Genomic DNA, 20352 nt, shown 5'->3' with positions numbered 1-20352 from the left:
AGTGCTAGGGCCCGCCGTCTGAGACCCCGCCTCACTCCTGCTGCCTCGTCTGGACCTCCGCCTCGTCTCCTGCGCTGGTAACACCGTCCCCGCCGCCTCCTGGAGATTCCTCCCGGCCCCACCGCTGCCATGAGAAGCGGCAGCAGCAGGCACAGTCGGAGGGTCCCTGGTGGGGCTCTCATGTCTGCGGCGGGCACGTGGGATCACCTTGGGGCTTAGCCTGGATGGGGCCCTGGACCTCCGGGCACTGGAACACACAGGGGCCGCAGAATCTCCGCTGGACGTCGCTCCTCTGGTCAGCTGCTCCTCCAGCCACGCCGACCCTCTCGCCCGGATCTCCTCCCTCACACGCCGCACCAGGGCCTCGATATCCGCCATTACTAAGGTACGCCGCACACTCTCTCCTGCTCCAACTTTCTCCGGTGGTGAACTCTCACTGACCCTTACCTCACCTTGGCCCTCCCCTATATACCCTATATTGACCACCCCCTTTTCTCCTTCCCCAGAGCCATTTTCTTTCTCCCTCCATTTTATTAACCCCTTCCTTACCGCTAAAGCTGCCCCCTGTCATGTGCCAATCCATTCCCATTTTGTCCATTCCGTGGCGTTCTTTTTTTGCATTGCCGTGTTCTGACAGCCATAACTTTTTTATTTTTCGTCCAACGCCATTGTGTGAGGGCATATTTTTTGCGTCACAAGCTGTACTTTTTATTTACCATTTTTGCGATTCATCCTTTTGCCCTTTTTTACTCCACGTTTTGGACCAAAATTAGATTAGGGTTTTGCCCTTTTTTTTTTATTTTAAGGTGTTCACCGCCTAAGTTTTATTGTACATCTGTACTTCAGCACAGTATAACTGCAGGGGGTGTGGAAATCCTATCGCCCGACGTCTGGGACATGCAGTTCCGGACGCCTGGCAGGTAAATTCTTCAGGCATTTAGCCTGTTTCGGGCAAGCAGATCTAAATGCCTTAAAGGGGTACTCCGGCACTAAGACATCTTATCCCCTATCCAAAGGATGGGGGATGAGATGCCTAATCGTGGGGGTCCTGCCACTGGGGACCCCTGTGATCTTCCACGCCGCACCCCGTTAGAATCAGCCCCCGGAGCATGCTCGGGTCTGATTACTGACGATCACGGGGACAGAGCATAGTGATGTCATGGCTCCGCCCCCTCAATGCAAGCCTATGGATTACTGGCGATCACAGGGACGGAGCATAGTGACATCGCGGCTCTGCCCCGTGTGACGTCACGCTAAGCCCCCTCAATGCAAGCCAATGGAGGGGGCGTGACACGCCCCCTCCATAGGCTTGCATTGAGGGGGCGGAGCATGATGTCACACAGGGGCGGAGCCGTGATGTCACTATGCTCCGTCCCCGTGATGGCCAGTAATCAGACCCGGAGCGAGCACGCTCCAGGGGCTGATTCTAACGGGGTCAGCGTGGAAGATCACGTAGGTCCCCAGCGGCGGGACCCCCGCGATCAGGCATCTTATCCCCTATCCTTTGGGGCAATCATTCTTGCCCCGTCCCTAAACTCTAAAGGCTGAAGCTGTATAGCGAGCCGAGCAGGACGTCAGCGTCCCCATGTAGGTACGTACGATGATGTCACTTCGCGCGCACCTCCGTCAGGACCGAGGATGTGGTCCAGCAACAGCAGCCATCACCGAGATGCCGAGTCTCTAAACCTGCGGGAGCCCACCAAGGGTCCGAGGACAGGTAATGTCTAGCAGGGGATCAGAAAGAGAAGGGAAGGGGGGTTGGTGAATGAGTGAATAATGTGGCACAGGAGGTGATATAAAGGGGAAAGGGGCTGAAATATAATGGCACAGGGAGCATCATAGGGGGGAATATAATGGCACAGGGGAATAAAGGGGAGGGGGGTGAAATGGCAATGGGGGTAGCAGCCACATTTCTAATGCTGATACTGGTATTATGTTGAGCATAGTTGACGCGCAACGCGATATGTGAAATTGGTGGTATAGCAAGAAGTGGGTCACTGTACTATGTATGCGGTGTCACCATGAAAAGTTTGGAAAGCCCTACATTTCTACCAACAGAGGAGACATATATATCTGAGACAATATTTGCCTACTGGGAGAGCCGTACCTGCCTACCATCTGGGGAAACATATCTGGGGCCCTCTTTACATACATGCCTGCCTGATGAGGGGGTCTATCTACTTAAATTGGGGGGGGGGGGGGGAGACTTATCAGGGGCCCTATGCACCTAATGGGGTGACATAGTGATCTGCCTATTACGTTTCTAATAATAAAGACCTTATTTACATACTATTTTGGTTGAAATAATTTTATGCACCAGATCAACTGGATGGTCATGAGGGACAAGTAGATGTGCTATGTTTTAGTCCTTTGGACAAGTATTTTTTTATTTATTTCCACATCCCTGTATAACAGTCAATATACACTGACATTCAGCCTATGGCTGGACCTCACAGGCTGCCGTACTAGGCAAACAGGAGGCCATCAGCTGGCCTCCTGCTGCCATGGCAACCAACGAGATCCCGCCATCGTAACACTGGATCGCCATTGGTGGACATGGGCAGCCCTCTCCCCCTGTCAATCCCATAGATGCCGTGATCATGACTGATCACAGCATCTATGGGGTTAATGCTGTCGAGAACAGCGCGATCCTGGGATGTATGCATACGTAATGTGTAACCTGAAAAATTTCACAAATATGTAAACTTGTAGATCGTACTCGGGGCAATGTTACCACGTCAAAACACGATTCTTTTTTTTCTCCTGAAAATTAACCTCATGTCAAAATCATAGAGAGAACATGGAGAAAGTTTTACTAGACCCTCCATACTGATGGGCATCAAAAACATTTGTTCCTGTCGACTTTTACGTTGCAAAAACAATGGACTTTACATCCGGCTTCACATCTGGAATTATGTGTTCAGGCGCCTAGGAATTGTGTGTGAGCTCCACTCAAAACTGCGATTCCCAGAAACCAATTCCACCACTTCCTGCATCAAATCGATTAAGAAGTCCTGGTTGGTGGGTTTGTACATCTCCGGGCCATACCGTTCACTTCTGTCCTTGGAGTCGGCCGTATTATATCTATGGGACCCTGCACTTGTTCTCGATGACCGCCGTGCCATGGCCCGGATCTTTCTGCAGCTAGTATTGTGGTCCAGGGAAGCCAATTGAGTGCGTGCGTACATTTCATCGATGGTGACGTGCTGATGCTCCTTCTGATCACTTTGGTACTTCACAATGGCGCTGAGGAAAACCTCTATGTCTCCGGTGTGACAGAAATGACAGATCCGCTTAATGTCCTTTCGGAGTCTTTTGTCCAATACGATTTTCTTTAGAGCTTTGAAGCTCGGGCTATTTGTTTTCAGCCATTTCCTCTTCCGTGTCGTGTCCTCGGGGAGATGCTTGTGTTGGCAAGAAGAATATTTACCGTCCTTGTCCTCCCAGGCGTGGACATTCTGCACATGGTAGAGGATAGAATTCCACTTGGCCATGAGAAGGGAATCATCTCCATTATAGGAGTCCGAACACCATCGCAAGTGGCTTTGTATCGCCCCAACCCATTCCGCAAGGTCTTCACAGTCCTTCTCGTGACTGGCATCAAGCAGTTTGTCACCCACACTTTTGGCGATTTGCCGCACATTAAACTCATGGGTAATTGTAGGATACTCCTCCTTCACCATCTTTCTTATGGGAAAATGGCGATCGGTGCAGAGTAATTTGACGCTGATTTCATTTTGCAAGAGAAAGTCCAGTGCGTTTTTACACGCTATCTTTTCAGATTCAGGAGAGGAGACGCCCATTGCGGATTGTTGAACATCGAAAGATAGGATTTTTTTGGTCTCCATATCCATCATACTGTAGACACAAAACTTATCGTTGTTTCCCAAGGAGTCCCATCGCCCGTCTCCGGAGATACACACAGGAGGTCCTTGTACATTTTCTATACTCGCCATTTGGCTGATTTTCCAGGAATGCTCAATTGTTGGGAAAATATAATCATGCTGATACTTGGAGTAAGCGTTCTCTGACATCGCCATAATGTTCATCAGATGGAAAAATTGTTTCATTTTAGGGAAACTATTACCACTCTCAAATATTGCGGAGGCTAAGATTACGTTTCCGAGCGGTTTACCGTCAATCGTGGGCTGGCTTTCCCATAGGAGATTATAATCGTGGTCGGCACATTCAACAAAGATGGAAATATAAGATCCTGTCCTCTTTTTTATAATTTTTGTTATTGGACTAGTGCACTCTGCCGATTGGCACGGGATCTTCAGGATAAGTTCATCTAGAGAATTTTCAAAGACTATAAATTTCCGCTGTTTAACCGGATGTATATAACAGGGAGGATGGTCGCCGAAATTTCTTTTGGAAAAAATTACCTCTTCGCCTTCTACATCGTAATTTTCTTTTTCTGAATCTTCTTGTGAATCTTCAGTTTCCCCCGACTCGTCTGTTGATGAGAATTCAGAGTCTGAATCTTGAGTATATGCGGCCATCTCACTACGCTTCCTTTTCGTTGCTGGAGGGAAGGCCGTCGCATTTCGGTGTGGGAATATCGTCGGCACAGCGTTCTTGGTCAATATTTCTTTTCCAGTTTTAGCATTGTAGATAAAGCAATAAGGTGCAAAATGCTTTGCACACATCCGATACGAGTCACTCTTTTTTGTAGCATTAAATATTTTGTTCACGGCCTCCTCTAGGTCATGGGAGTATTGTCCAGTCGCCATTAACCAAGTTCGAATTCGTCCTTTGTCCCTAGGGAACATATGGAGAGTTTCGGAACCTCTGTTGGCCGTGGAGCACCCGTTCACCACACATGCCGGCATTCTGACAAAAAAAATTAAAAAGTTATTTACATTTATAGAACAACGAACACAGTAATGTAGATTATTTACAGGTTGTGGGCGTTTTAGCATTTCCTAAAGAAAAAAATAAATAAAAAAAAAACATCTGAACACCAATAGAAGCAATGAAGTTTACAGAACAATGCCTGAAGTAAAACGTAAAATGTCATAAGACACATGAGCGGAACAGTTAAAAAAAAAAAGTTAAATATAGAATATCAGATCTCTTTCTAGTTTCAATTGACAAAAGATCCAAGGAAAAACAACCTGGGAAAATGTGAACAGTTCTGGCAAGTTTGGCTGTCTCTCTGATCAGTTCTGGGTCTTGATTTAAGAGTCTTATCGGGTCTAAGCCATACCCTCTCTGCCCCCCCTTCTCTTAGTCATGTGACGGGAGGCTGGTTAATTATATGTAAAAGAGAAAGATGTATGAACTATTCTTATTTGCTCCATAACTCCTTAAAAGGGGTATTCTTATCTTTTCTATAGACTTATAATGAAGGGCTGAAGGAGATAAAGCGAAAGAGGGAGAGAGAAAAAGAGAGAGAGAAAAGAGATAAAGAGAAAGAAAGAGAAAGGAAGGAGAGAAAGATATTATTTATATATCATTTCTAAACAAAAAAACAAAACATTCTATTGTAGAACCAAACAACGCGTTTCTGGGCATTGGAGCCCCTTCCTCAGGTGTACTAGCATGCATGCACACCAGTATATCTGAGGAAGGGGCTCCTATGCCCAGAAACATGTTGTTTGGTTCTTGTGATATTATCTATCACTGCCTGACTGGTGGAAGGCTGCATCATGGTTGTGTCTGTTGCACAACCAGAAAAGGTGAGCAGATCTCTTACAGGGTCTCCCTTCAATATTTCTTCACATATCAGACATAGAAACAATCACAACACTGCACGCTTACCCTTCTCATCGTCTACTTATGAACCTGTATCACCATAACCTTCCGCGCTCTTACCTTGAAAACAAGTCTTCCAAATTTCCAAGCTGATCATCCATAATATCCACAGATTTCTTCCTCCTTCTGTGACTTTCTGCCCAGGAGTTCCCTGGGTGATTAGTATCCTCGGAAATTAGACTTGGCTGTTCTTCCTGTATACCTATGGAAAAGACCCTTTGTTTGCTGGAAATGCCTCTCTCAGCCATTTTCACAATAGGTTCAGCTTGTAAACCTTCTCTGTGCACCACCTCGGCATCTGAGGTTTGGGTATGCGGTATTGTTTTAACGGGTGTGGATTCAATGGGTATTGTATGTGAAGGTTCTTGAGGAATATCGGATAATTCTGTTTCTTTCTGAGAAGAGCTTTTTTCTGTACTTGTTCCTTGGACAGGCGGACCACTTGTTCCTTGGACAGGCGGACCACTTGTTGTTCCTTGGAAGGGCGGACCACTTGTTGTTCCTTGGATGGGCGAACCAAACACAAAAATATTGGAAAGAGCTGAAGTTTGGCAGGATGTTTTTTTGGGGGGTCTCATTTGGCACTGTGATTTTACACTAAACGTTCTAAGATAGGTTTGCACGTATTTTGAAGCTGTGCCGTAGGAACGATCAAAAATCGTGAATTTCTCAGCAAATTCTTTTCTTGGACTTGGCTCTGATGTTACAGGCTGAAAATCTTGGCTGGGCCCAACAATCTGGTTACACGTTGGGCATCTGCTTCCAGCCGCTATTGTGACTCTTCTTCGTTTTCCTAATCGTGGGGAAGTAACCTGAGACGAGCACTCAGCAGTTTTAGGTTTTCTAGGGAAAATGGAAGGGACCGCCATGTTGGCCAACCGTCTTTTCCCCGTTTTGGGGTTGAAAATATAACAGTTAGGTGCAAAATGCAGAGAACACATCCTGTATAAATCTACTTTTTTGGTGTCATAAATCTTGTTCACCAATTCTTCTATATTCGGTATAGATTCCCCTGTGGCCATCAGCCACTCTCTTATTTGATCTTTGTCTTTTGGGAAGACGTGAAGAGTGACGTCACCCCGCCCTTCTCTCGACTTGGGTGTACAACCCTTCACAAAACAGACAACCATGGCCTGCAAATTAAGAAAAAAAAAAAAAAAAAAACACATTTAGTTTTTTTTATTCTTATTCATTATTCAGACCTATTATTTCATAACGTTACATCATTTTTTAACATATACACGAACAATACACATTGTGATGTGTTTTTATTATTATTATTTTTTTTATAAAACACACCTGCTTTGAGTTGTTGGGTTTTCCAGAGCTCAAATTCACCACCTTGAAAATGTTTTAGACACACCAATTTTTCAGAGACAAGCCCCCCTCCCCTCCAGTGACCACACCCCTTTGGAGAGAGAGTAGGGGTTTTTTTTTGTTTGTTTTTTACGTAAATTCTGACACGCAACAAAAAACCCTACAAAGTCTACTTGGAAAAGCCTTGGTAAACGTGGGAAAGGAAACCCAATGGTGGAGATTTATCAAATCTGTGGAGAGGCAAAGTTGCCCATAGCAACCAATCAGATCGCATCTTACATTCTTAATAAGGCCTGTGAAAAATGAAAGCAGCGAGCTGATTGGTTGCTTTGGGCAACTGGTAAACTCTGCCTCTCCACAGGTTTAAAGTGTTAACTAGTATAAATACCGGTCCATAATAAAACCCAGAATACAAGAACTGGGCCGCATATAACAGCGAATAATGTGTACGCAGGCAGCATAACAGATAGTAATTATACGACCCTTATTATAATCATACGAAATCTACACGATCATGTCCAATATATCATCACAAGTCAGTACAGTACGATCAGGTGCAACATAATGAGTAAGTACTGTGATGTCAAGTCCATCCCTATTAAAGGGAAACTGACAGCCGGTTGGTTCCCAGTACATGGGGTTAAAGTGCTGGTGAATGGGACTACAACGAATCCGGAGATACCCGTTTGTATTAGCCGGCATTGCCAATCTGGGAATGGCCGTCTTTGAGCAACAGAGGCAGAATCCACCCTACCTAGCGTCCCTGCCTCTATCCCATCTCAGATAAGTGGGAGCAGAGGGGATGGAGGTAGGGATACTGGGTTTGCCGGGTCCCACCTCCATTGCGCAAAGACGGCCAGTTCTGGATTGGCAATGCCGGCTAATACAACGGGTATCTCCGGAATGTCTATCGTGGAAAGTGATACCTCATTGTAATCCGGTTCACCAGCACTATAACCCTGTGTATTGGGTTTAGTGCAGGTGAACCCACTGTCAGTTACTTCTATAATTATAAAGAAAAGTTTCTATAATAATATATAGAACACAGTATATTTAACCTCTTAAGGACCCAGGGCGTATGGATACGCCCTCACACCCTGGGCCTTAAGGACCCAGGGCGTATCCATATGCCCTGGCGCATCGGGCAGAGATCGGAAGCGGATGCCTGCTGAAATCCTTCAACAGGCATCCAGGGCAAACGCCAAGGGGGGCCATGTCTGCCCCCATGTCGGCGAGGGAAATCGCCCTTGTGATCTGCAGCGATACCGGGCTGATCGGGTCTCTGGGACCCGACCGCCCGGTAATTTTGCATTTTTTTTTGCAATTTTTGCATTTTTTTTGCTGTCCTGGCACCATAGGGGCTTCCTAAATGTGACACGCCCCCGAGCAAAATTTGCTCTCAAAAAGCCAAATATGACTCCTTCTCTTCTGAGAATTGTAGTTCGCCCGTAGTGCACTTCAGGTCAACTTATGGGGTACCTCCATACTCAGAAGATTTTCTGCTATTAACCCTTCAAAAAATTTGAAATTTGGGGGGGGGGGGAACACACATTTTTGTGAAATTTTTTAAAAAAAGTTTTACATATGCAAAAGTCGTGAAACACCTGTGGGGTATTAAGGCTCACTTAATTCCTTGTTACGTTCCTCAAGGGGTCTAGTTTCCAAAATGGTATGGCATGTGTTTTTTTTTTGCTGTTCTGGCACCATAGGGGCTTCCTAAATGCAACATGCCCCCCAAAAACCATTTCAGAAAAACGTACTCTCCAAAATCCCCTTGTCGCTCCTTCGCTTCAGAGCCCTCTACTGCGCCCGCCGATTAAGTTACATAGACATATGTGCTTACTCAAGAGAAATTGGGCTACAAATATAAGTATACATTTTCTCCTTTTACCCCTTGTATAAATTCAAAAATTGGGTCTACAAGAACATGCGAGTGTAAAAAATGAAGATTGAGAATTTTCTCCTTCACTTTGCTGCTATTCCTGTGAAACACCTAAAGGGTTAAAACGCTGACTGAATGTCATTTTGAATACTTTGGGGGGTGTAGTTTTTATAATGGGGTCATTTATGGGGTATTTTTTAATATGAAGACCCTTCAAATCCACTTCAAACCTGAACTGGTCCCTGAAAAATTGTGAGTTTGGAAATTTTGTGAAAAATTGGAAAATTGCTGCTGAACTTTGAAGCCCTCTGGTGTCTTCCAAAAGTAAAAACTTGTCAATTTTATGATGCAAACATAAAGTAGACATATTGTATATGTGAATTAAAAAAAATTATTTGGAATATCCATTTTCCTTACAAGCAGAGAGCTTCAAAGTTAGAAAAATGCTAAATTTTCAAATTTTTCATCAAATTTTGGGATTTTTCACCAAGAAAGGATGCAAGTTACCACAACATTTTACCACTCTGGTAAAGTAGAATATGTCACGAAAAAAAAATCTCGGAATCAGAATGATAACTAAAAGCATTCCAGAGTTATTAATGTTTAAAGTGACAGTGGTCAGATGTTCAAAAAATGGCCGGGTCCTAAGGTGTAAAATGGCCGGGTCCTTAAGAGAATATATTACAGTTTCAGTTATAGATATTGCCCATTAAAGTACATCCTGGTATGTTGGTACTTTCCGCACCAGGATGTACATTTATCTTCTGTATATGAAGCGAGCACAGGAGCTGCGCTTGCTTCATTCACAGCAGCCAGAGACCCGCCATTAATCCTTCAATACTGATGGAAGACCAGAGAAGTAGATCGCCGATATAACTGATCAGTGCTATGCCTATCTAATGATTGCTTTAGATATTCCCATATGGGGACATAAAAAGTGAAGTTAGTATAAAAATAAATAAATGTAATAAGCCAAATAACAAATAAATGTGAAAAAGATTGATAAAAGAATCATTTTTGGAATCGCCTTGTTCGTAAATGTCTGATTAAAATACTGTGTTAATGATCCCGTATGGTGAAGTCTCCTTCTTTTTAGTCACATCACATCCCAGAAGAATGAAAGAAAAAGTCATCAAAAATTCACCTATAGGCAAAAGTGGAACCAATGAAAACTACAGATCATGGGGCAAAAATTTACTCTCATACAGCGGCATATACGGAAAAATTATAAAGTTATATGGGTCAGAATAGAGCGATTTTAAACATATAAATTGTTAAAGTTTTGAGTTAAAAAAAATTGAATCAGTACTATAATAAAGTATGTAAACATGGGGAACATTTTTATCCCATTGATTCATAGAATAAGAGAACAAGGCATTTTTACCGTAAAATGCACTGCGTAAAAACCAAACTCCCCAAAATTTGCTACATTTCGCATTTTTTCCTTTTCAATTTTACCCCTAAATAATGTTTCTTTTGTTGCATCATGCATTTTAAGGTAACATTTAAGATGTCGTTATAAAGTACAATTGGTCATGCAAAAAACAACAACAGCAAGACCTCATATGGGTTTGTGGATGAAAAAAATAAATAAAAAATAAAAGAGTTACGGCTCTTAGAACCTTCAACCAATAGCAATGTCAACACAAGTACAACACGGCCTGATAACACTCTACCCAGTGTGAAGTTAGATTTTTCTAAGAACAATAAAAAAAAAAAAAATTATATATATATATATATATATATATATATATATATATATATATATATATATATATATATATATATATATATAGTGTGTGTGTGTGTGTATTTTTTTGATAATTCTTTCATATATGCATAAACTACAATAAGATATCTAAAAAAAACAAAAAAAAATAACGAAAAGAAAACCTACTCGTTCTTTTTGATCACGAAACTCTATGGGTGAAATTGGCTCAACAGTATCACTTGGGTCAGGATGGATGCCCTCTGTTGGTTGTGGGTCAGGATGGATGCCCTCTCTTGGTTGTGGGGACATATCAGATAGACCTGTATCTTCTTGCTCAATGTTTGAGTAATAATTATGCTCCTTGATGAATTCAGGAATTTCGATTTGCGACGCTGCCCGTAGGTTGAACGGCGTTGATCTTTTTTTAGACAGTTTTGAAGTCATTGTGACCTCACTTCCTGTACTTTCAGTGGACGTTTCAGACGGCATCTCGAATGGTTCCAGGTTAGAAGAAAGATCTGATGGTTCTTGTTCCTCTGTGTCGCTGGTTAGTATTTCAATGGAGATTAGTTCACTAGACATTTGGGGAACAACTTCAGATGGTAAACATTCAGGTGCATTTGTCGGAATACCATCGAAAGAGGGGAGGCTGCTGCATAACCTCTTACGTCGTTTTTTTTGTGAAACCACTTTCGGACCCTTTGGGGGAAAGAACAAAAATGGCATGGTGTTGGTCGAAAAGTCTCTTTTTTGAGGAGTCAAGTTTTCCTTTCTTTGACTAGTTGATTGTGACGATGGAAAGATTTCTAAAGGAGGCCATGTTGGCGGTAGGATCACAGCATTTGGTGGGACAGATAGTACTACATCTGAGGAAGAGTTAGTGGAATGTTGTTCAGAAGTTGGAAGTACTGGTGATGTTACCGATACTACAGAGGAAATAGATGAACCCAGAGACAAAGCTGAAGTGGTTGATGTGTGTGATCCAGAAGAAGAACTGCTGAAGGTGACAATGGTTGTCGTCGGTGTACAGACCGGTGTTATATGTTGCGTAGTTGACAATGTTGACGCTTGTTGTTGACGAAGGCCAGAGGTAGGTGGAAATACTGTTGGTATAGCATCCTTGCGTAGTCTTCGACGATCCTCTTCGTAGGTATAACAATGGTGCTCGAAATGTTTGGAACACATCCTGTAGGTGTCATTAACCTTCCCATCTAAAATCTTCTGGATCATTTTGTTCATATTCGCATCATACTGGCCGGTTTGTAGTAACCAAATTCTAATTCTTTCGGGCTCCCATGGGAAAGTATGGCGAGTAACTGTTGGATCTTTTTTCCTCCACGTACTCGTGCAGCCTTTCACAATGCAGGAGGGCATGCTATAATTTGAATAAAAATGTATATGGTGAACCAAAAATAACATGTAAAGAAAAATACTAAAAACAAGTTATTTTTTAAAATTTACTTTTCTATTTAAAATATTTCGATATGTGGAATATCTGCATAATATATAGATTTTTTTTTTAGATAGATAAAGATCGAGAGATGTACTCTACGAGTTTCTAAATAGATTGTATGTACTACATACTGGAATATGAATGATGCCTATAATATCTTTAGGACCCATACTAAATGTGAGACTAAGAGAGGCCTATACTATATATCAGTCAGAGGGGATTATACTATATGAGAGACTCCAAAAGAGGACTATGCTATATGTCAAACTCCGAGAGAGGACTATTTTATATGTGAGACTACTAGAGAGGACTATACTATATGTCAGACTCAGAGAGAGGCCCAAACTAAAAGTGAGACTCCTAAAAGTGAGACTCAGAAAAAGGTGTATACTATATGTGAGTCTCCCAGAGAGGACTATAGTATATGTGAGACTCCAAGAGAGGACTATTCTGTATGCTCGACTCCCTGAGAGGACTAGGCTATATGTAAGACTCCAAGAGAGGACTAGACTATATGTCATACTTAGAAAAAGGACTATAATATATATGTCGGACTTCGAGAGGGGACTATACTACATGTGAGACTCCGACAGAGGACTATACTATATGTCGGACTCCAAGAGAGGACTATATGTTGGACTCCGATAGAGGATTATACTATATGTCGGACTTCGAGAGAGGACTATACTATATGTCGGACTCCGAGAGAGGACTATTCTGTATGCTCGACTCCCTGAGAGGACTAGGCTATATGTAAGACTCCAAGAGAGGACTAGACTATATGTCAGACTTAGAAAAAGGACTATAATATATATGTCGGACTTCGAGAGGGGACTATACTACATGTCAGACTCCGACAGAGGACTATACTATATGTCGGACTTCGAGAGAGGACTATACTATATGTCGGACTCGGAGAGAGGACTATACTATATGTCGGACTCAGAAAGAGGACTATAATATATGCGAGACTCTGAGAACGGACTTTATTATGTTAGACTGCGAAAAAGGACTATATTATATGTGTGTCTAAATTAGGCATATACACTGTCAGTGTTTCTAACAGTACGAGGGATTGGTATACTAATGTGTATAACTTTGTAAGAAATTATAACAGTACAACATACTTTTTATAGCCTCAGTGGATGGAATTAAAAAGGTTAAGTTGTACTGATTCAGACAAAGGAGGTAGTCCAATGTTGGCACTGCCACTTGGGTAATACTGGATATTGCCCGGTCACCACTGCTACTCACGGATCCTCTGGTGCTCTTCCAGAAACTAGAGCCACAACGAGAAATGAAGATACGGAGGCAATCAGTTCTTCTGTGGGTGGTTTATTGGATACAGGAATGCTGGTCGACGAATCGTTTTGGGCACCTGCGCTTAATCAATGACCACCCTCTGAATGCCTCCGTGTCTTAATTTCTCATTGAATTATACAATAATTTAACATAAGCAGTTGTGGTCAGGACTTATCACTGTACGTAGTCTTACCTGTTACCTGCCACCAGGGAAACCTGAAAGAAACATGATTAACATCACTGTAACTTAACATCTACCTGCCCCCCTAGAACAGCGGTTGTGGTGTGCCTGAAAACCGCGCCGAGGGTCCGCCTTTAGAGGGCAAAAAAGACAACACCATATAGGGTAATTTGAGTAATGTTTATTATAAAGCCAAATAGTGAAATGCATCTACCATCTCCCTCGAGGGATCTGGGACATGAGTGGTGTATGTGTCAGAGCGCCATCTGCCCAACTTCTGTATCACATGTGTTGGTGCATTGTGCCTGGAGGCCGCAGATGCAACTCCTATCCAAAATAAGTGTCCTGAATATTTCCTAGGGTTGTAGCCTAATGTACGAACATGTGATATGAATCAAGAGGTGGACAGAGCCCCCGCACTGAAAGGCAACAGTGGCGACTCCGAAGGCTTGTCGCGGAGAAAGTTTACCAGTTGCGACAACCCCGCCACCGGGCACCACTTGTTGCCTGAAAGGAAGAAACCGACCACCCCACCGGGAAGTTTTGGTGACAGAAAGTGAAACTTCAAACCAAGAACCCTGCCACCTAAAGTGAGCTTTCGGTGAATGTGCCGAACCCCGCCTGGCACACGAGAATTCTCTCGGTCAGAGGAACCATAGAACGCTAGGTACTCTGCCGACTTCAGTATCAGGCTGTGCTCGAATCCGAACGGGTTACCGTCCAATACGTTAGTCAATGACCTAAACAGTTCACTGCTGATAAGCCTCCTGAGCCGGAATACTGGAGCTACGGCCAAGACCCCTCTGAGCGCAGCCTTGACAGCCTGAGACGAAAGCATAGAAAGCCTGTCCGGGTTCGATAAAGAAATGAAGTGCTGGATACCTGAAACATGAGATTTGATGGTACTATGAGATAAGTGCAGAGAAGAGTGGCAGAACCTGATGCAAGATAAAATGACATTAGTGTCAAAGAGAAAGGAATACTGTGTTATGTTAGACAAACCTGAAAGTGTTGTATGCCCCGTGATATGCCTACAGTGCTAGTTTAAACGCATGCGAAGTCCACTGGCACAGAGGTATGTGCGGTGTACCTATTGGTAATTGTAGAGTACCAGCTATGACCATCTGCACCTTATGAAAGCTACAAACTTAAGTGTAGTGTACTCCGTACGCATCCATGAGCGTATGACCAGTGCGGGCTATGTGTATGGTGAGCGAGAATGAGCTAAATACGACAACAGTTATAAGCATATGATCTGAATAGCGGCCTGCGTGAGTGCAATATGACCACGACAAGCACACGAACAGTGCTCAAGGACTTAGTGTTTAACCCCTTAAGGACTCAGGGTTTTTCCGTTTTTGCACTTTCGTTTTTTCCTCCTTACCTTTTAAAAATCATAACCCTTTCAATTTTCCACCTAAAAATCCATATTATGGTTTATTTTTTGCGTCGCCAATTCTACTTTGCAGTGACATTAGTCATTTTACCCAAAAATGCACGGCGAAACGGAAAAAAAATCATTGTGCGACAAAATCGAAGAAAAAACGCCATTTTGTAACTTTGGGGGCTTCCGTTTCTACGCAGTGCATATTTAGGTAAAAATTACACCTTATTATTCTGTAGGTCCATACGGTTAAAATGATACCCTACTTATATAGGTGATTTTGTCGCACTTCTGGAAAAAATCATAACTACATGCAGGAAAATTTATACGTTTAAAAATGTCATCTTCCGACCCCTATAACTTTTTTATTTTTCCACGTACAGGGCGGTATGAGGACTCATTTTTTGTGCCATGATCTGAAGTTTTTATTGGTACGATTTTTGTTTTGATCGGACTTTTTGATCACTTTTTATTCATCTTTTAATGGTATAAAAAGTGACCAAAACTTTTATTAGGGAAGGGGTTAAATTACCTTTATTAACACTTTTTTTTAAACTTTTTGTTTTGCAGTGTTATAGGTCCCATAGGGACCTATAACACTGCACACACTGACAATTTACACAGATCACAGGCGTGTATTAACACGCCTGTGATCAGTGTTATCGGCGCTTGACTGTTCCTGCCTGGATCTCAGGCACGGAGCAGTCATTCGCCGATCGGACACAGAGGAGGCAGGTAAGGGCCCTCCCGGTGTCCTGTAAGCTGTTTGGGACGCCGCGATTGCACCGCGGCGGTCCCGAACAGCCCGACTGAGCAGCCGGGTCACTTTCACTTTAGAAGCGGCGGTCAGCTTTGACCGCCGCTTCTAAAGGGTTAATACCGCACATCGCCGCGATCGGCGATGTGTGGTATTAGCTGCGGGTCCCGGCCGTTGATGAGCGCTGGGACCGACGCGATATGATGCGGGATCGCGGCGCGATCCCGCTTCATATCGCGGGAGCCGGCGCAGGACGTAAATATACGTCCTGCGTCGTTAAGGGGTTAACACTGTCTGTACACACTGCATATAACACAATGAGCGTATGAACAGTGCGAACTGTGTGTATGGTAAGACAGTATGAAGCTAGATACAACAACAGTTATGAGCATATGTTCTGTATAGCAACCCGCGTATGTATGGAAAGGACGGCACACGTAAGTGCGATATGACCACGACAAGCACACGAACAGTGCTCAAGGTCTGATTGTATGACCCCATGTCTGTACACGGAGCATATGACACAACGAGCGTATGCACTATACACAACAGTAACTGTACCTGCTGAGTGAGAGACTATGGGCGCATGTACTGTATGCAACACTAACTGTGGGTTCTGCATATGACACTATGAGTATACGTGCTGTAGCAAAAACACTAACTGAACCTGCTGCATATGACACTGAGCATAAGCACTGTAATGCCACCTAACTGTGCCTACCGCCTGTTGCACTATGAGCGTATGCACTGTATACCATACCAGTGTGACTGTACCCACTGCATATAACACTGGGCATATGTACTGCGAACTACCCCAACTGTACCTACTGCATGCGACCCTATGAGCATATTACTGTATATGGCACTTATGACTGTGACCCCTACCAATGACACTATAGCATGTATACTGGTGTACAACTAACTATACCCACTGCAACGAGACTATGAGCGCATGGACTGTAAACAATACTAACTACCCACTGCAATATAACCCTGTGAGCGTATGTACTGTATACGATACTACAATGTACCCACTGCAAATACGCAATGAGCGTATGTGCTATGCCTAACCCTGTCACCTACTGCATGCTACTATGACCTTGTGTACTTTATGCGACACTAACTGCACCTTCTGCATATAAGCTACCACGCATGTACGTACTATATACGCATTATTATTTTTTTGAGTGTACGGTATGACCGTTGTGAACGACTGCATGAAACGCTATGAGTGACTGCACAATATGGAACGTGAGTGCCTACACGCACCGTGACCTACGTGCAGTATGGAAACTGCCATGTGTCGCGAAAGCAGTGTGCAATGAGTAGTTACCGTGCATGTGTTACGTGTGGAGGGAAGATATGAGCGTAGGCCGTGTAGCAACGTGCGGCATGGATGCTACGAGTGACTGCACGGTATGGCCGCTGTGACCGTGCAAGATGAGGAATAAAACGGAACTATATCCGATTGGTACTGACCGTAGCCACCGGTGTAGTCTTTGGAAAAGAAAAACAGGAATGAAATGACCACCAACCGTATACAGACCACCCAATCTGGGGAGGAGAGGAGAAACGTTGTTCTAAGCTACCTGACCACTTGCGTGCACAATCTGCCTAAAACAAGCCGATAGCTGACTTGCCTAACCTCAACCTAACCCCCCCGTGTATATCTGTCCAAACCCACTGCGACAAATCCTTATCCCACATTGTATCTGCAACCCCTGCCTCAACTCCCCCCCCATAGAACGATACATGTGATTGGTGCAACGTGCACCAACACCGGTGTACCAAGACCCCTCAATGCATGACTTATCATGATCACATTGCAACCATATATTTAGAACAATTACTCTTCTTGCTATATTATATGTTTGTATATATTATTATGTATTTATTTATGAAATTAAAAAAAAAAATTTATTCACTTATTTAAAAGTCTGCTATACCCACTGACACGTCGAGACTCCGCCCGGCCGGAGTCCCGTGTGTCACGTGACACCGCCAGAGCGGGGAGGCCCACGTGGGACACGACTCCCCGCGCCGGACAAGCCTGCCAGGTATCGCAACCCTGTCCAGGTACCTGGACACATGCGGTCCGCTCGGGCAGCTACTTTTTTTTATTTTCACTTTATTGCAGCGCCACCTGCTGCACCTCGGCGGAACCGCAGCCAGGAGAGCCGATCCTCTCAACGGCATGCCGTGACTCCACCCGCTCAGAGTCCCTGTGAGTCACGTGATCCGCCGGAGCCAGGAGAGCCACGTGGGACGAGTCTCCCTGTGCCGGCCGCTGTAACCAAGCCCTGCCCGCCCCACCGCCGGTAAGGACCTGGCCCGGCACCCCGCAGCTCCGCCAAAGGCAGCTGCCGCCTGAGAACGCTCGAGGGATGCTGGAGCAGGGAGACCCACCTGGGCCGCGTCTCCCTGCACCGACCATGCTGCGGCCGCGCGCCGCACAACATTTCCAGTATGACACGGACAGCCTGGGCAAGCAGATGCCTCCCGAGTGCCGCCGCCGATTCTGGGTGCCGGAGACCGCCCGCACCAGGGGAGCAAACGCCGTGGACCAGGGCACCCAGTAAGTGACCAACCAGCCGGTTACCCAGCACTTACCTGTACCCCCACTCCCAATGAGCCTCGAGCCTCCTGCCCCCCTACGTCAACCCAGCATACATAAAAAAAAATTGTGCTGCAGTCGCTGTTACGCCGATCGCTCCGGGCATTCCTCTCTCTGCAGCGCCCCGGTCAGACCCGCTGAAAGGGAGCGCTGCACTGACACTGCCGGCGGGGATGCGATTCGCATAGCGGGACGAGCCCGCTCACGAATCGCATCCCAAGTCACTCACCTGTTCCGGCCCCCGGCTGTCACGTCCTTGCGCGTGCGGCTATGCTCCTTAGGGCGCGCGCGCCAGCTCTCTAAGATTTAAAGGGCCAGTGCACCAATGATTGGTGCCTGGCCCAATCAGTCGAACTAGCTTCCACCTGCTCCCTGTCTATATAACCTCACTTCCCCTTCCCTTCCTTGCCGAATCTTGTTGCCATTGTGCCAGTGAAAGCGTTCCTTGTGTATCCAAAGCCAGTGTTCCAGACCTCTTGCCGTTGCCCCTGACTACGATCCTTGCTGCCTGCCCTGACCTTCTGCTACGTCCGACCTTGCTCTTGCCTTATCCCTTGTACCGCGCCTATCTCAGCAGTCAGAGAGGTTGAGCCATTGCCGGTGGATACGACCTGGTTGCTACTGCCTCTGCAAGACCATCCCGCTTTGCGGCGGGCTCTGGTGAAAACCAGTAGCAACTTAGAACCAGTCCTCCGGCACAGTCCACGCCAATCCCTCTCTGACACAGAGGATCCACCTCCAGCCTGCCGAATCCTGACAGTAGATCCGGCCACAGATCCCGCTGAGGTGCCGCTGCCAAGTCTCGCTGACCTACCCAAGGTGGCGTTCGTAGTTAGTCTTCTGTCTGGAAAGACCTTGTCTTGGGCCACACCGCTCTGGGACCGCAATGATCCTGCCACAGCCACAGTCCAGTCCTTCTTCGCTGAAGTCCGTAGTGTCTTCGAGGAGCCAGCCCGAGCTTCTTCTGCCGAGACTGCCCTGCTGAACCTGGTCCAGGGCAATTCTTCAGTAGGCGAGTACGCCATCCAATTTCGTACTCTCGTCTCCGAATTATCTTGGCATAACGAGGCCCTCTGCGCGACCTTTAAAAAATGCCTATCCAGTAACATCAAGGATGTGCCGGCCGCACGAGAGATTCCTCCCAACCTGCATGAACTTATCCATTTGGCCACCCGCATTGACATGCGTTTTTCTGAAAGACACCAGGAGCTCCGCCAGGAAAAAGACCTTGATCTCTGGGCACCTCTCTCACAGTATCCTTTGCAATCTACCCCTGTGCCTCCCGCCGAGGAGGCTATGCAAGTGGATCGGTCTCGCCTGACCCATGAAGAGAGGACTCGCCGTAGGGATAAAAATTTATGTCTGTACTGCGCTAGTACCGAACATTTCTTGGTGGATTGCCCTATTCGTCCTCCACGTCTGGGAAACGCACACACGCACGCACCCAGCTCACGTGGGTGTGGCGTCTCTTGGTACGAAGTCTGCTTCTCCATGTCTCACTGTGCCCGTGCGGATTTCTCCTTCTGCCAACTCCTTCTCAGCCGCAGCCTTCTTGGACTCTGGTTCTTCTGGAAATTTTATTCTGGCCTCTTTGGTTAATAGGTTCTGCATCCCGGTGACCCGTCTCGTCAAGCCGCTCTACATTTCTTCGGTCAACGGAGTGAAGTTGGACTGTACTGTGCGTTACCGCACAGAGCCCTTGCTTATGAGCATTGGACTGCATCACGAGAAAATGGAATTTTTTGTTTTGCCCAACTGCACCTCTGAAGTCCTCCTCGGTCTGCCATGGCTCCAGCGTCATTCTCCCACCCTTGACTGGACCACCGGGGAGATCAAGAATTGGGGTCCTGCTTGCCACAAAAAATGCCTCACGTCTGCTCCCAGTCCCGTCGGGCAATCCTCAGTGCCTCCTCCTACACCTGGTCTCCCCAAGGCCTATCAGGACCATGCTTTGCATCCTCATAGCCCCCGTCCTGGTAACTCTGCCCCGTGCC

General features: G+C 45.4%; 1 protein-coding gene across 1 annotated transcript in view; it reads right to left on the bottom strand.

Moving 5' to 3' along the window:
• Positions 1 to 1437: 1437 nt before the first annotated feature.
• LOC130299185 (uncharacterized) overlaps positions 1438 to 20352 on the bottom strand; it is a 36767-nt gene continuing 17852 nt past the window's right edge. Inside the window, exons 2-4 of the mRNA XM_056551403.1 lie at positions 10854 to 12042; positions 5818 to 6890; positions 1438 to 4833 (exon numbers count right to left, since the gene is read on the bottom strand). Of these exons, the coding sequence (XP_056407378.1) occupies positions 2913 to 4833; positions 5818 to 6890; positions 10854 to 12041 (4182 nt within the window). The 5' untranslated portion in view covers position 12042 and the 3' untranslated portion in view covers positions 1438 to 2912. The remainder of the gene's footprint in view (positions 4834 to 5817; positions 6891 to 10853; positions 12043 to 20352) is intronic.

The sequence above is a fragment of the Hyla sarda genome, chromosome 1 (genome assembly GCF_029499605.1).
Source record: "Hyla sarda isolate aHylSar1 chromosome 1, aHylSar1.hap1, whole genome shotgun sequence".
NCBI lineage: Eukaryota > Metazoa > Chordata > Amphibia > Anura > Hylidae > Hyla > Hyla sarda.
This window is presented reverse-complemented; position numbering and strand designations above follow the sequence as displayed.